Raw genomic sequence first — 17956 nt, forward strand, 5'->3', positions numbered from 1 at the left:
AGAGCTAATGGCATGGTGGATACAAAAGCACGGCAAGGCCTTAACTCTTTCATCATCTTGGGGGCTTGGTCAATTTGGAATCATCTCAACTGTTGTGTCTTTGATGGAGCTTCACCTAACCTACCTAGAGCTTTTTTGCTCGCTAGTGAGGAGTTGCAATTGTGGGGTATGGCTGGGGCTCGTGGCCTCTTGTACCTAGCCGTCCTTGCTCCAGTAGAGAATTAGTTCTTAAGTTGAGGTCACTCTTTTTCTATAGTCAAGGGCGGGTGCGCACGTGACTTAAAAACCATGACATGTGTGGGTGTGTTGTAAGGGTTCCTACTATTTTTCTTCTTCTTTAATATAATAATACACAATTCTCCTGCACATTCGACAAAAAAAGAAGAAGAATAGATCAACCAGTTACGCAAGATTTGCTGCTAATTAAAGATAGTAGTAGAGTATTGCCAGATGCTTAGGAAAAGAACGGTGGTGTCAGTTTTCTTGGGTTTTGTATGCAACTGTGACAAATCCTGGGATTTGAGTATTTGACATGAAACCCAAGACTTCAGAAGCACCTACAGCAACGGGAGTACAACAATAAGAGCTGAAAGCCATTGCTGTTTGATACCGATAACAAAAGATGCTGCAATGCTATTGTAAGATCAACTTCAGTAGAGAAGTTATCCAGTGCTAAAGTACTTTGTACACTGGAAATCAGTCTCCAGCAGCTACCCCATCCGGCACTACAGTGCCGCACAGTACTGCTACAGTGTTGCAGAGAGAGTAAGTCCTTGCACTTTTTGGCGAGTACTGTAGCAGTACGCAACACTGTGGCTGTACTGTTCATTAGTGCTGCCAGTGGGTCCGGATGGGAACATTGTAGCAGTACTTTAGCAACACTGTAATAATACTGTTTATAGAGGCTGACAGTGGGACCGGAGAGAGAAGAGTAGTAGAAGATAGGAAATACGGTAACTGCTGGAGATGAAAAAATATGGGATACTGTAATAGTGACAGAGGATACTGTAATAGTGTTTTTGAGGATGAAAATTTAAAATAGCTGCTGAAGATGATCTAACATACTATAGATCTTTTTTTAAACCCCTGCTGACCCTTGCCTGGCTGGGCAAGCTCACCCACGTTTAGATCCTGAGCGATCTTCCTCGGTGCTTATGCTCACCTCGCCAGCCTGAGAGTGCAAAAACCGCTCTCCGGCACTGACAAGGTTAGCCTTACCAAGCGGGCGAGATGAGCTCGCAAGGGATCCAAACGGATACTATAAGAGAGGGGGAACGGATTACCTCTGCAGTCCTGCTTCTGGCACGGCACGGAGAGAGAGAAAGAGGACCGGGGAACCTTTCTTTCTCTGATAGCGCCTGTGTCCCTGTGTTGCGTACATGTGTGTCGAACAAAGCACACAACACTCGGTGGTTGAACCTCCGCTGCGTCTCTTCCTCCTCTTTCCTCTTTAAACACGCACAGTTAAAATCGCTATCGTTTCCTGTTCCGGCTCCCTGAAATCGTGCAGCTCGCCTCGGACACCGTCCTCCCTCCTCAAGCTCTGCCCCCGTCTTCTTTCTCTGCTCGCTTTCATTCTTTCATTGCATCTCTCTTTCTGTCACATCAATGCCATCTTTTGCTCTCTCCCACTGTTGATCAAAGGAGGTTTGAACTTCACTCAGGGTGTTGCCCTCCTTTTTGCCTGCTTAATCTTTTCTGGCTGCAATGGCTGGGGCCTTTGAGGGGAGGAGCTCAGCAACTAGAGGAGTTGAGCAGGTATGCAGCTGTTTTTCTTGCGCTTTCTTCCAGAGTTTTGTAGTATCGTGAGCAGATCTACGCGTAAGATATGCCCAGCAGTTTCCATACTCCTATGATTCTCCTTTTGCTGCTTGTAGTTTCATCACTGCATCACAGTCAAATAGAATGATCTGTTCTTCCTGGTCTGCGCATCTTTTTCTCTGGGGGCCTAATAAACACCCTGCATTTTCTTCAGAACAATGCATATGCATTAGACAGCATGATGCACATGATTCTCCTCCTTTTGTGAAGCTTGATGCACATGATTTCTTATGAATGTATATTCTGAATGTGCACATGGCATTTTCCTTGCATGTCACAGTTCTGTTTAATATATATTTTCCTGTCTGCATCTTTTTGGATTCACTTATACAAGACAATATCGATGCGGGAAAAGACTCATCTTAGAGGATAACCATTCTATGGTTTGACAACTTGGTTTCTTCCTACAGGCCATTGTTGCTCTCAAGAAGGGTGCACATCTCCTGAAATGTGGGAAGAGAGGGAAGCCCAAATTCTGCACTGTCAGGCTATCTTATGTGAGTAGCTTTAACTGAATAACTATGTAATTATGCTGTGTAGAATGCTTGAAGGTTACATATATACACGGTCTTCCATTTGCTTCATGAAAAAAAACTTAAGATTGTACCATGCAACATTCTATTGACGTGTCTTATTTACAATTTTGCTGTCAATAACTTCCCCAATGTTTCCTTGGCTAACTAAAGATCTATATAGGCTAATAGTGATGCCTCCAGAATCCTAATGTCCAGCACCTAACTGCCTAAGGAGACGGGATTGATCAGGTCAACCTCAACCTTTCGAAACTAATAACATGAAATGTTGTCTATAAAATCATCTACTTTTTGACATTTTGTCTATTAAGAAAAAAAGAAGAGACTAACTCGGAAATTTTGTATTAATATAAAAATAGGCATCCAAATTTGAGTAAAGATTACTCAAACCTGGGTGATGGGATGTGCAACCTTTTGTTTCAAAAAAAAAAAGAAAAAAGATGGGATGTACAACCATGCCTCCCACCAACTAGATAGGCTCAGTTCCTCTACATATCTCAAATTTCATGGAAGCAATAACTATCCAAACACATAGTTGAACAAGTAGAAAAACAAGTCCATGTGAAATTCTACCAAGGTAGATTATATGACACTAAGATAGTTTTTCCATTTCCAGTTTCTCAACCATCTCCTTCGTTACAATGGCCAGTATCCCTGATGTATTCTGCTCGATTGTCCACTGATCCTTCATTGCTCTGCGTGGTCCTGATCCCTTCCTGGCTTCCTTTCACAGCTATCCTTGTTTTGTTGCTGTTGACAGAAAAAAGCAAATGTCACAGTTCTGTTGGTGATTTTGAAATGGTTGTACTTGTACGTCATTATTTTCACACCTACAATGCATTATCGTACATACATAAGTTTGAAAAACAATTTAAGTATATCATGGTGCTCCGACAAATAATTCAGGTATATAATCAACAAAATAAACATATTTCACTCAAGACCAACAATATCAGAAAGCTATGATGTTCCCCACCTCTACCCAGTTCCCACATAACACACACTTTGTATCCCCACCCAGTCCTTTGAATTAAGTTACCTTTAGCAGACTTCTAAGATCTGCAGGGAACCTAGATCCATAACTCCTATAAGTAGCCTCTGACATGACTTTGTCCAACATTTAAAAAAACTCAACACCATTTTGCCTGGTGTCACTATCATGCTCAACTTTAGTTTTATTAGGTTTCTGGAGCTTGCTATAGATAGACCAACTTGAGTAAACTAAAAATGAACGTCTTCCACTTTTATATACTTACATATCTGGGATTTTGCTCCTCTGAATAACAGTACTGTACTTGTTACTCATTTCTATTTGCAGGACGAGAGAGCACTAATATGGTACACCAAACAAAGGGAAAAACGTTTGAGCTTGAGTTCCGTGTCAAGTGTAGTTCTTGGACAGAAGACCGTATGTGATATTCTTTTTCCAAACATATGCTATTATTCCTTAGTACTACGGCACTACGATCAGAAGACACTGATTTTCTGAAAATTCAATTACAGACAAAACTTTTACGTCTGCATTGGCCAGAAAAGGAATTCCAGTCCTTGTCAGTTATATACAAGAACGGTGAATCCTCACTTGACTTGGTATTTCCTCAGTAGGCCATATTGTTTAGAGTTCGTGATCTCTTTGTTACTAAAAGTCAACTTATATAATGTTTTCTCTTTTTTTTGCAATCATGTTTACCCAGGTCTGCAAAGATAGAGATCAAGTTGAATGTTGGTATCTAGGCCTGACAGCCTTAATATCAGCTCCAAACACCCCATTACTTCTGGTTAACTCAACAAACAGCCGTAGGATAAACAGCTGCACAAATAGCCCTCCTAGCTATATTCAGCAAAGGAGTAGGCTCTTCGCTGCAGATGATTCAAGAAATTTCACAAAGGTTCATTCTAAAATTCATGCATGTAGTGATTTATATGCAAGAACATGATAGATTTGTCTAAGTGTGAATTTGACATAGCTTGTGAATTTTATTGTTAACGATTAGTAAAGTTGATTATGCAAATACTTACGTTGCCTTGATTAATCTTAGGAGAAGTCAATTACAATGGGGTGTGTCTAGATCTACTCCTATGAATCTTAGCGAGTTTTGTCGTGTTCTAAATCCTAAAGCTCTTATCGGATGAATTTGATTATGCCTTGAATTTGTTGTGGACCTCAGTGTGTTGTTTCTACTTTTATCCTACCTCGTATGGCTTCTGATTGGTCCTCTCTCTGGATTGTCCTCTTCTTCTTTTTTTCCTCTCTGATGTATCCCCTCCCCTCTATATATATTTGGGTTAGGGAGGCGTACAACACTCAGAGTCTTGAGCGTAACCTTCTTGGATTGTGTTATTCAGAGGATTCTTTCCTAATCCGAAAATAATTTTCGCGTTTGATGAACTGTCTGAAATATCCACACATACCTTATTTATATCATGACAGTTATTAAACCTACCATATAGATAACATATGCGTGTACGATGCTACTCCATCCTCAAGATATAATATGTTTCTAGTAAAAATTATCACATCCACATCACTTATAGAGTTATAGTACACTAAGTACCATGTTCTGATCTCTAGGCTTGAGAAAAGGACGTATCGATGATGGACATATTAGGTCGTGCTAAGGTTACATTGATGATGATAGTAGACCTGTTAGATTATGATGAAAATGTTTCATTTAACTATTTCCCATCTGAAAATGATGATAACAATATAACACTAATGACATGCAGTGGATGGGGATAGGGGAAAATGTTTGAACGTTGGGAGCCTCCGACGACTCGCCTGCCTCCGCGACGATCCTCAGCTTCCCAAATCCCGACCTGAAATCCACATATTCAGCCTGTAAATCCACTCGCCCGGCCCCTCCTAACCGTTGTTAGTGTTCTCTGCAAGGTTCGGAGATCGTTCGCCCAATGCCAACCCTGCGAGAAATGCAGATTCGCCCACATTTCGCGCTGGCCAAAGGGGCATCCACTTCCAAGTCCGATGGCAAGGTTGGCACCACACCAGTGCCACCTCTGGTGGGCTCGGCTTCCTCGTCACAGGAACTCTCAGGTGAGGCAGTAGACGCCATGGATTTGTTGTTCATATAGTCCGCTTGCAGATCCGCTTCCCAAGAGCTAAAAGGCACGTTGTTGCACTGTGCCGCCTTAAATGAGCTTCACCTCACGGAGTCGCAACATCCAAAGCTGGATTTGTGCATGCTGCGGCCAGATCTTGCCTCCCTCGAGCTAGTCGTGGTCGATGCTACATGCAAACCTGGAGCGCTTTCAACTCCAGAGGCCTCAGCTCTACATCCCGTTTCCCTTTGCGCACCTCTACGGTAGGAGAACGTGGTTGCAAGCATTGAATCCGCAGTTCGACGACCGGTGCAGAGTGTTGGCACGCTGGCGACCAAGCCTTCCACTGACGATGAGCCATCTGAGCCATCCCCTTTGGCGATCCGGCCTCAAGCTCCATTTGGGGGCTTACAGCAGCGTCCACCACCACCTGTCATCAACTTCATCTCCAATAGGCCTCCTGTCATGGAATCGGCCTACACCGAAGGTTACTCTGCTCAATAGCCTGATCTACAACCACAAAGGGCTCACAAACGACGTCCTGACTAGTGTCAACCAGAGCCGCATCATGCCCAGTCGTTCCTGCAACGAGAGTGCATCTCCATTACGAGCAAAGGGAAGGGGTTTGTTGTTCTAACTTCGCCCATGATAACAAACAACTTGTCACCGAGAAGGACATACAACATTCAACTCGAAGACAACCAAGGTAGAGGTTCTTGCCAGTTTGGCCACACCCAAGAGCATGACTCCCCATACTCTAAGACCTCAGCTGCAACAGAGCATCCAAAGCTATGGGCTTGTGAAATTTCCACTGAGCAGGATGATTGGCACTCCGTGAAAATAGATACTGGTGGCACAAAGAAAGATTCCATTCACCATGCGCCACACTAGCCAGGCTAGCTGCTCGGCGTAACGCATCTTCAGAGCTCTAAAAAAAGGCAGAGGGAAGGTGTTTTAACTGCTTCGCACAAGACCACACAGTGTTTAGTTGCAGAGATCCAACAAAATGTTGGCACTGTTGGAAGTCAGGTCACCGTGCAGCTGACTGCAAACTGACGTCCCACAAAACCAGCACGAGCAGGATCGCCAGATTGCCATCCACACCTACCCGATCAAGCCAGCTCTCCTACAAACAAGCACTGCTCGCTGGCGCTTCGATGCAGCGACTGCCCGTGGCGCGGCTCCGGACACCACCATCGCAAGTTTCACCACTTGAAGGCTGAATGGCTTCCTTCCGGGGCGATCCAGCGGCACGACCACTTCATGAGTTCGCGGCCATCTCTGCCTCCGACGGCGTCGCGCGCCGGTTGAACCGCCTCCTCGCTAGGGCCACGGTCTGCTGGCTAGCCGGTTCCTGGCCGTCGTCGACGACCAAGCCCTACCACCTTAGTGATGCTCTGACGAAACAATTCGGCGTCTGCGTGCACCATTGCCAGATCGTTAAGCATCATCTTGAAGACTTTTCGGTCATCTTCAGCAACCAGCAGACTGCGACGAGGTGGTGCGAAAGCGGCGCCTCTCCTACCACGGGTGCGACTTCTAGTTTGCTGCCTGGACAGATAGAAGGATTGCAAACTCCAACTCACCTAGATTTCCATGTTCGTCTCAGAATTGAAGGCCTACCACTGCATGCTTGGTCAGAAGAGATTGCTGCTATGGTGGTAGGTAAGAGTTGCTCCATGCACTACGCAGAAGAGCACTCGAGAATAATGGAACGCACAAGGACCTACGACCTTTGGGCTTGGTGCAGCAACCCAAGCCACATCCTGAGGATCGTCTGGCTCACTATTACTGAGGGGGGCAGTGAGCTTCTTCCCACATCAACTCCGCTGCCGATGGTGCAAATCCACTCCGAGGAACCACTTGGACCAAAGAATGGCCACACCTATAGGTTGTTCATACACCTTGAAGTTGTCCATGATCTAACCTTTCTCACTGATAGCCCAAAGGACAGCGGAGATCCGAACAGGCGTTGGGAGCACATCTTGGACTGTGCTTATGGTGTCCCTGATGGAGGCGTCGAGCCAAAGTGCTTGCCACTCACCTGCATTTCCAGGGCAAGCAACCAGGACCGATGGGGGCAGAGTTGACGGCACCAGGGATGACCGAGATGCAAGGGATTGCATCCATAGCCGTCACCACCGTGGAAGGCACGACTCCAGGCATCGTGGGGAGGCCTGCCGCAGGGACAATTTTCCTCCTACTGCTAATCCAGAGCAACGCCTACAACATGATGTTCAGGGGAGCTCCAAGCGCTCCACCGAGTGAAGGCCCAAGGTGCCTTTTGCATCCCTGGTGGCCACATTCTTCGCGCCTCACCCCAAGCAGCGAAGTGTGACTTCAATCCCTGCTTCAAACCAGGCAGACTACGATCTCCTTCAACTGCCGAAATGCTTTTTTGCTGGCTCACCCGCCTCGATGCTACTGCCATGTGACCCCGTTATGTTTGAAATGTTTGCTAGCCAGACCTTCACAGGCGACCACCGCTCGGCCACTCCGTAACCATTGAGCCCGCCCATGCCTTTGCTAGTCTTCAGGCCCGCAGCTACGTTGGCTGTGCGGAAGTCAGAGGTGGACATCGACACCCCTCTGGTTCCTTGCCACGATGCTCCAGAAACTGAGGCACCTCCAATGTCATAGCCAACCAACTCGTTGGATGTGACGCCTCGTTGCCTGTCCCTCTCTCCCCCAATTGCTGCCGCCTCAACCTGTAACACACACCTTGACTCCACGCCCGCCCTGTCAGGGGTTTTCCACCCGACGACAAGTTCGTCTGACAAGCCCCGTGAGTGCGCAGGGGCCCAAGCAGTGGCCGATGCGTCTGGTAGTGGGATAACCGTCGGCCCTGTGGATGCCAGCGCAGGGGGTATGCCTAGGTTGCACACCCATTACAGGCTACTGCTGCTTGTGACCGACATAACAGATACAAGCCCAAAACCTGTGACATCTTTTACTCAAGGAGGGCTAGTGGACAAACTTGCTCCTTCGCACTCACGCTACAAGACATTGCACCATCGACCCGGCCTGCTGAACCTCTGGCGACGAAATTCGTAAAACATCTCATGCGCCCGGTTGATGGCCTGCTCAAGTGCCCAATGACCCGAGGGTGTTAGGGTTCACCTGCCTTCATCCTGCGCTGGAATAAGCGACAAACGTGCGATGCGCATTCCTCGGCGTCGCACGGTAGTGAGGATCATGTGCATCCTTGGGATTCTAGCTGAATGGGAACAGATGGATGAACAGGCGCAACAATGCTATGCCAAGCTTTTTGAGCAACCAATTTCGCGGCGGCATTTAGAGGCCCTAGCAGCACTCTTCGGGTGGAGGCTTCCCGAATTGTGTGAAATGCTATCCAAGGCTGTGCTGGTGTCCCTATAGGTGGGGGTATCCTTTTTTCTCTTGGTCGGTTTTTGCTCTCCTCATAATGGATATATCTTCTATTTTGATCTGGAACATTCGCGGGCTTAATATGCGAGTGCGGCACAATTCTATCCGTGAAATGGTCCTTTCTTCGTCGGCTGACATAGTTTGTTTCCAAGAAACAAAGCTTGCAAGCATATCCCGTCAGCATTTGCTTTCAGCCCTTGGGTCTGAGTTTGATAAGTTTGAAGCTTTACCAGCTGACGAAACCAGAGGTGGCATCTTGATCGCTTGAAAAAGTGCAGCTTGTCGGGCCATAGGGTCGCGTACTGATAGATACTCAGTTTCTGTCCATTTCACCACGGATGATGGCCCCAACTGGTGGCTAACCGGCGTGTACGAACCTCAAGCAGATCCACAAAAGGTCTTGTTCTTGCAGGAGTTAAGGGACGTTCGTGCTTTATGCCAAAGACTTCAATATGATATACAGGGCCGAAGACAAGAATAACACCAATATTAATCAAGCAATGATGGGTAGATTGCGAAGATCTATTGATGACATCGAACTACAGGAGCTGCCTTTAATTGGTAGAAAATATACGTGGTCCAACGAGCGGGAGGCGCCCATGCTCATGCGGCTCGAACGTGTTTTCTGCACACCAGATTAGGACCTTCTCTTCCCGGATTGTTTGTTGCAAAGTGTAGCCTCTCTTATATCGGACCATTGTCTGTTGATACTTGAGCTTTGGGATAACATGAGGGGGAAAAGGCGCTTTCGCTTTGAAGGGTATTGGCCTAGAATGGACAATTTTCAAGAGGTTGTTCAGGCAGCTTGGTCAGAATCGGTTGTTGAAACCTGCCCTCTCGGTCATCTTACTGTTAAATTCCGAAACTTGACCGGGCACTGCAATCTTGGAGTCAACGAACAGTGGGTAATATCAAATCACAGTTGTTGTGGGCCAAAGAGATCCTTCACAGACTGGAGATCGTTCAGGATATCAAGCCTCTGTCTATATAAGAAGAATGGTTGCGCAGGGAACTTAAGAAGCATAGCTTCGGACTAGCATCCCTGGAGCGTACAATCGCTCGCGCTCGCCTTCACTCTTATATTGGGTGGCTGAAGGAGGATGACGCACATACTGCTTTCTTCCACTCCCAAGCTCGCCATAGAAAACGTAAATTTTTTATATCTAAACTAAAGCTTGATGACCAATTGATCACAAGTGAGTAGGAGAACCACAAAGTTATTTTGGATTTTTATACTAACTTGTTAGACTCGACTAAAGAGAGGGCAGTCACTTTTGACCTTGCATCCTTCTACCAGCCTCCTCATGAACTCTCGGCCCTTGATGATCCTATCATTGAGACAAAAATTTGGGACACAATTAAGCAACTGCCCTTGGACAAAGTGCCAGGTCCGGATGGGTTTACCGGTAGGTTTTACCAGGTTTGTTGGCTTATTATTAAAGAGGACATTGTGGATGCGGTTGCTGCTGTTCAGAAAGGAGATCGGAGGAAGCTCCATCTTCTGAATTCAGCTTTCCTAACCCTATTGCCGAAGAAACCGGATGCTATAGAAGTGAAAGATTATAGGTCCATAAGTCTAATCCATAGTTTCGCCAAGCTGGTGACCAAAATTATGGTAAGAAGGCTCGCTCCGAAGTTGGATGCTCCGGTTGCTCCTAATCAAACCGCTTTCATTCGTGGCCGTTGTGTACAGGATAACTTCTTATTGGTGCGGAACTCTGACCGTTTCTTACATCAGCAAAAGAAATCTCGAGTGTTGCTGAAACTGGACATATCTAAGGCATTTTATTCAGTGTCCTGGAGTTTTCTCCTAGAGGTTCTCAGGTCTTTGGGTTTCAGTGAATGTTGGCGTAATATGCTAAGTAATTTGCTTGCTATGGCCTCTACTCAGGTTTTGCTGAATGACGATCCTAAAGAGTTAATTCATCATCAGAGGGGTTTGAGGCAAGGGGATCCACTCTCGCCAATGCTTTTTATTCTTATTATGGATGTCTTGAACCCAGTTCTGCATAAGGCTTGTGAGGTCGGTCTGTTCCAACCTCTCTCCACTAGAGCACTCAATCATCGAGTATCATTGTATGCTGATGATGTGGTACTGTTTTTGAGACCTGCTGCTGCGGAGCTTGATGCTGTCAAAAGGATTCTTCAGTGTTTTGGCGAGGCTTCCGGGTTACGGACAAAAATTAACAAGTGTCCTGTGACTCTGATCCAGTGCGTGCAGACTGAAATTGACGTTGTGCGTGGTGAACTATGATGTGATATCACTGAGTTTCCTTGCACTTATCTAGGGCTATCCCTCTCCGTGAAGAAACTCACAAAATCTATATTGCAGCCCCTAGTGGATAAGGTTGTTGATCAGCTACCGACCTGGAAGGCTGCTCTAATCCATCCTGCTGGCAGAGCAACACTTGTCCAGGCGGTTCTCACAGCCATTCCAATTTCCAATTGATGGCGTTGGATATTCCTAAGTGGGTAATCAAAGTGATCACAAGAGAAGGAGAGCCTTCTTGTGGAAAGGCCGAAGGGATGTTATTGGTGCTCACAAGAGAAGCTTGGAGCAAAGTTTGCATGCCTAAGGAGCTTGGGGGCCTGGGCATTCACAATCTTGAGGTTCTTGGTTGGGCATTGTGGATGCAGTACTTGTGATTGTTGAAATCAGATCCTCACAAGCCTTGGGCTGGCCTTGGAGTTTCAGTCCCTGCAAATTCTGTGGCCTTATTCTTTATCATGATGTGTTCTGAAGTTGGCAATGGTTCTAGCACTATGTTCTGGACGGATCGCTGGATTTTGGAGAAGTCAGTTGCTAATTTGGCCCCTCATGTGCTCACTTTAGTGCCCAAGCGCATTACAAATAGTCGGATTGTCCAACAAGCCCTCACAAACAGAGTCTTGGTCAATGACATTAGAGGGGTTGCATCGGTCTAGGTCTTAGCTGAGTTCTTCAATTTATGGGACCTCATCTCAGAGTTTGAGCTACAGGATGAGGTGGAGGATACGTATAGATGGATGGGCTCGATGTCCGGCGTCTTCTCTACTCACTCGGCATATATGACCTTCTTCACCGGTCGTATCACTTTCGAGCCGTGGAAGAGGTTGTGGAAATCTTGGGCGCCTCCTAGAGTGAAGTACTTCATTTGGTTGGCTTGCCATAATCGATGTTGGACAGCCGATCACCTAGCACGACGCTAGTTGCCTCATCCTGATTTGTGTCCTCTCTGTGATTTCGAACTAGAAACCATTTCACACCTTCTGGTCGTCGAATGTGTCTTCGCCAGACAGTTTTGGGTAGACTCCTTGCAGGAGGTTGGTCTACAACGTGTGGCGCCGGCGAGCATGAACTTGGCCTCCTTTCAAGACTGGTGGCGACTTGCTGCACAGCAACTCGACAAAAATCAACGCAAGGGGTTCAACTCCTTGGTGATGCTGGTGGCTTGGTTCATTTGGAAACATCGTAATGGTTGTGCGTTTGAGGGCATGAGCCCAAGCGCGCAGGGTCTCCTTAGGGCCATCAGAGAAGAGGCCGTGCTGTGGTGTGCAGCGGGTGCTCGGTATCTGAGCATGCTATGGCCTAAGGCGCAGTAGGTTTGGGGTCGCCCCTTTCTGTTACGGGCACGCTGGAGTTAAGTGTAGTTTTGTTGTGTGTGTTGTTTACCTTTTCTTGTTTTCCTTTGGACTGTGTTCTGCGGGGTTTCCCTGTGGCCCCATCTTTCCTTTCTTAATTTAATGATGGGCAGTTCTCTTGCCGGTTCGAAAAAAGAACACTAATGACATTCAAACTAAGATGCTCAACAAGCTCTTTAACTGTGTATACTTTGAGGAGCGACATTTTCATATATCTTGCAATTAAGTATAGGAGTATGGCTGATGATTGGTTGTAAATAGCCATTCCAATTGTCCATATGTGCTCATTGCATCTTGCTTTTACTTTAGTACAAATGGAAACTTATCCAATTGATTTATTCATGAAGGCACACTCGCTATATGGCAGTCCTAGGTTGATACAGAACAGGTTCTTGCACAGTAAACTGGATTGCTCAGAACCATTCTTTTCTCCAAGACAAAGAGCATGGTCAGAGCTAGATTCCTACTTGGAAAAGATTAGTCCCGAAGTTGTAAATCGAGTAAAAAACAATTTGAGGGACATACAATCTGCTGAAAAAACAAAGGACCAAAGAATCACCCAAATGCCTAAACTCAAACGATCTGAGGGATCACATGCAGCATCAGATTCTCTGAAGGACATCTTTGTCTGGGGGGATGTTCTGGGTAGTATGTTAAATCATAGACATGTATCAAGAGCCAATGTTTCACTTCCGAGGTTATTGAAATCGGCACAGATTCTTGATGTGCAGAGCATTGCCTGTGGAGAGAAACATGCAGCAATAGTTACTAAGCAAGGCCAGGTATTCTCATGGGGTGAGGAGAACGGGGGGAGATTGGGACACAAAACAAGTGACAGTGTCTCTCATCCTAAAATCATTGAATCTCTTGCCTCTACACCAGTGAAGGCTATTGCATTTGGAGCAAAGCACACATGTGCGGTTTCAGTTTCAGGAGAACTTTATGAATGGGGAGAAGGGATTCATAGCCTAGGGTTGTGGAATGATCAGTGTCAAAGAAGCCAGTGGTTCCCGCATAAACTGATTGGTACTTTGGACGGCATCTCTGTGTCGAAGATTGCATGTGGTCAGTGGCACACAGCTATCATATCCTCCTCTGGTCAGCTGTTCACATATGGAGATGGGACATTTGGAGTTCTTGGGCATGGTAACACATGCAGTGTTTCTCGGCCAAAACAAGTGGAGTCCTTGAGAGGATTAAGATCCAAGTCTGTTGCGTGTGGACCATGGCACACAGCTGCCATTGTGGAAACATCATGCACTCTCAAGAGCAATGCTCCTGGTGGGAAGCTGTTCACGTGGGGTGATGCAGCTAGATGGAAGCTGGGCCATATTGACAAAAAGTCGAAGCTTGTGCCAACTTGTGTCAAGTCACTCATTGACTGTGATTTTGCTCAGGTATCCTGCGGTACGTCACTAACCGTTGTGCTTACAATAACAGGTGTTGTTTTTACCATTGGAAGCAAGGAACATGGACAATTAGGGAACCCTCGATCTGAGAACACAGCTATTTGTATGGTTGAAGGGCCACTTAAGACTGAGTTTGTCAAAGAGATATCCTGCGGCACTTCCCATGTCACAGTCTTGACAATGAATGGGAAAGTGTTTACGTGGGGCAAAGGCACAGAAGGGCAACTTGGTTTAGGTGATTATGTTGACAAGAGCTCCCCAACTCTAGTGGAGGCCCTGGAAGATAAACAGGTGGACAGTATAGCTTGCTGTTCCAATTTCAGTGTTGCAATTTGTGTGCATAAGTCAATCTCAAGCAACGACCAATCTGTATGCAGCAGTTGCCGGTTGGCATTTCGGTTTACAAGGAAGAAGCACAACTGCTACAACTGTGGTTCCATGTTCTGCAATTCCTGCAGCAGCAACAAGGTTACAAGGGCAGCTCTTGCATCAGATAAAACCAAAAGGTGTCGTGTTTGTGATGCTTGCTTCAATGAGCTGAATAAAATTGCAGAGCACAGCAAAACGAGTTTTGGATCAAAGATCCAAAAAGAAGAAACATCTTTACCAGAAATAAGAACATACACACCAAAGTTATCGCGCATATTAAAGGAGGCAAATTTTATCATGGAAAAAATGGCCTCGGCACAAAGTCCCAACCAGAAAAGCCAGGAATTGGTCACTTCGAATCAAGTGAGGAAACAGTGGTGGGGGCATGTCGACTGTCCCAATCAATTCAAATGTGCACGAGACAGCATTCCATATTGGTTGACATCAAAGAAACAGACAGTCGATGTTTCTTGTATAGGGAGAATGCATGATCCAGTGTCACAAAAGACTGCTATCTCTTTGCCACAAGCTGCTAATGATAGGCGAAAAGAACAGGAATTGATGGAAAAGATACTGCTGGAGGAGGTGAAACAGCTTCGAGCACAGGTAATTACTGTAACATTTTTTTTCTAGAGCCTTTTGTTAACTCGTGTATCGTTCTACCAAATGATTGTTTTGTTTTTATTCTATTTCTACGTTGGAAAGCATTGATTTGCTGTGACAGATATGGTGATCTTGTTCATATCTAAGCAGGTAACCACTCTAGAGGAAGAATGCCGGCATAGGAGCCTGAAGGTTCAGTTGTATAAACAAAAAGTTGAGGAAACTTGGTTGATTGTCGGGGATGAGGCTACAAAGTGCAAAGCCGCAAAAGACATTATAAAGATTTTAACAAATCAGGTATAAGTCTGACCTATCACAAATACCAACCTATTTAGAATTTCTGTCTGATGTAAAATGAGTTATCTTCGGCAAACTTGTGCAGAGGAATGCTTTGTCAAAGAAACTTTCATATGGTCTGGAACTAGACAACTCCAGTATCGTACCTATCAGCATCACCACTGGACAACCAGTAAAAGCTGAATTGCCTGACCCACCTGACAAAACTCTTGTCACCGGCAGATTTCCACAGCTAAACAGGGATCTACACATCATAGAGCAAGTGGATATGACACCATCTTCGAATATTGTTCTGGTGGATGACTCAGGTGTGCATCAGAATGGCAGAAGAAACTCCAATAGCAGCAGAGGTTATGATGGGGGAACAGATAGCTCAATTGCTCCTACTGATTCCAATGGTGTGATCGAGCAAATCGAGCGTGGGGTGTATGTTACAGTTGTTACATCCCCCAGTGGTAAGAAGGGCATCAAGCGCATCCGGTTCAGGTGAACTCCTGAAAACTTTGGCGATACTTTTCTACCATCACGCATGGCTTAATAATTTTGCAATAACTTTCTCATAATTGATCTTGCAGTCGGAAGCATTTTGGCGAGGAGGAGGCGCAGAAATGGTGGGAAGAGAACGAGAGCATTGTATTTGCAAAGTACAATAGCATGCAGTGCCTGGCAGCATAATCTCCAAAAGCAAAATGTACAGAAGTAACCAGTTCTTTTGTCACAATATTAATAGGACATGGATACTGCAAGGCGATACTGTTCAGTAAAGGCTTAGGATAGATGAGGTAGAAGGAATCATGGGAGCATATGAGTTCAGAAATCATAATTTGCTCTCTTTTTTAGACAATGGGAAAGAAACTGTTCGGGCCTCTGCATTGTTTGATGCACACAACCTCGCACCTTATTATTTGCTTCCTAGTAGTAGATTTCGCAACTACATTGTACTTGCTTCCTAGTAGTGGTTTTGCTTCACCTCAATACAATTCTACACACCGTGGATGAGGCTAACTGGGGGTCGGGGTTCGATAGGTGTCACGACGCTATCTGTAATTCAGTTTCCTGACGCAACAGTAAATTCGTTGGCCGCTCCAATCGGTGATCATTCATATAAGGGTTATGCTTGGATCATGTATTGCCATTTCTTCCCTAATCCTAGTTCAATCGGGGACAAACAATACAAAGCAGAGACGTACCGGATTGGCTGCTCGCGTTACCGCCTGGGCGCTTCCCACCACGGCGACGCCTGTTGTCCTTGGCGCGGCACCTCGGCCGACGGCGCCTCTCCCCTCCCGTGGCGCGCCGCCGCCTCCTTCTCCCCCTCTAGCCCCCGCCGCTACGAAACCGCGCATCGGTGGTATCGCTTCTAGAAGGGAATAGTACCCAATTTGGACTTCGGAAAATTTCTCTTGAACTTTCGAGTTCGGAAAGGCGTCCCTGTACATTTTTTAAGGTAAATTTTATAAAACAGCACTAAAATCGTTAAAACTATCCCAAAATTATACTTTTAAGAAGCTATGTTACAAAATTATACTTTTCCTATCTTTTATATAATAAAACTACATATACTTAAAAACATATTTCAGAAAACTACATTTTCATTTGATCTTATTGAAAAATTATACTATTTTTCTCAACTGTATTATATAGCTACACTCTTGTTTATTAAATCTATTCTAATAGTTGGGCCCTATCTAACATATTTAGTGGTGCGTGACAGAGTTCGTTTGATGATGTATCATCTCTTATCATGTGAACTGTGGTAATACCTGTAAGTAAGTTGATTTGGATTTGGTGAAGGCGTATCTAAACCAGTTTGGGTGGTAAATTGTTGTGCTGCCAAAATCTATCTTTGCACTTCGATATGTTACTTTTTGGTTATCTTTTAGTGGTTCAACACGTACTCTGATACCTATTTTCATGCAACACACCTCTATAATCGCTTGTGTGCGTGTGTTGCGTGAAAATGGGCTCTGAGTACATGTTGGACCACTAAAACATACATAAGAAGTGACATACGAAAGCGCAAAGATAAATTTTGGCCTATGTCCAATCATTACTGAAGTCAGTTGGACTAACCTCAATCCCTTTAGTAGTGAAGCACGTATCGTGAAGCTGCAAGAGGCTCGCTTTTGTGGTGGAGCTCGGCGTTGATTGACGAAGACGATGAACTGTTCCTGTAGCATGCAGGCGCGCTCCTCGCACATAGTAACGAGCCCCTCCTCTGCCTTGCGTAGCGCCGCATGCCGAAAGCACCAGTGTAGCCCCGCCCACAACACCACTGTCGCCAACACCCACAACACCACCACCACCCTGCTCAGCTTCACTTTCACGCGCCACCTCCCCTTCCCCCTCTTTCCCTGCCTCTTCCACCGCCGGCACCAGTGCCAACGTCGACACCCCTCCTCCCACCCCCATCAATTCCCCACCACCACCACCATGTAGATCTTGACGGGGGTGGGAGGGGCGGCGGCCGTGGGCAAGGAGGAAGCGGAATCAGAGCAGAGGTGAGGGGGCTGGAGAGGCGGGAGGTGGAGGGGGAGGACGAGGAGAGGAGGAGGAAGAGGAGGGCGAGAGCGAGCACGAGGAGGGGGAGGATCAAGTAGCGAAGGCGGCGGCGCGAGGAGCAAACATGAAACGGGCGCGATTCGTTGGGTGAACGAAGGAGGGCAGACGATCGGGCAAAACAGAGCGGGCGGGCAGAGGAATCCCAGATGGATATTCTGGCAGACGGATCACACCTTACCTTTTTTTTAAGTAGGAGAGATAAGAGATAAGTTTCATTTTCTTTGCAGGTTATATATGTATGTACATATTGGCTCTGTACTTAGTCTGGATTTTAATGGTGGAACACTCAAGGGATGG

The 17956-nt window shown here is 46.0% G+C and overlaps 1 protein-coding gene and 1 long non-coding RNA gene across 2 annotated transcripts; one reads left to right on the forward strand and one right to left on the reverse strand.

Moving 5' to 3' along the window:
- The first annotated feature begins 1247 nt into the window (after nt 1-1247).
- LOC133919528 (PH, RCC1 and FYVE domains-containing protein 1-like) lies at nt 1248-16150 on the forward strand. The gene is made up of 9 exons (XM_062363947.1): nt 1248-1758; nt 2232-2318; nt 3673-3762; nt 3858-3944; nt 4049-4243; nt 12767-14803; nt 14951-15097; nt 15183-15583; nt 15673-16150. The coding sequence occupies exons 1-9, from the start codon at nt 1708-1710 to the stop codon at nt 15770-15772; spliced, it is 3195 nt and encodes a 1064-aa protein (XP_062219931.1). The 5' UTR covers nt 1248-1707; the 3' UTR covers nt 15773-16150.
- LOC133919529 (uncharacterized) lies at nt 2677-16494 on the reverse strand. Its single transcript, XR_009909927.1, has 2 exons — nt 16288-16494; nt 2677-3104 (listed from the first exon to the last, which is right to left on the reverse strand). It is a non-coding gene; the product is annotated as an uncharacterized LOC133919529 (long non-coding RNA).
- Between the last annotated feature and the right edge of the window lie 1462 nt (nt 16495-17956).

This window comes from Phragmites australis, chromosome 5 (genome assembly GCF_958298935.1).
Source record: "Phragmites australis chromosome 5, lpPhrAust1.1, whole genome shotgun sequence".
Lineage (NCBI taxonomy): Eukaryota > Viridiplantae > Streptophyta > Magnoliopsida > Poales > Poaceae > Phragmites > Phragmites australis.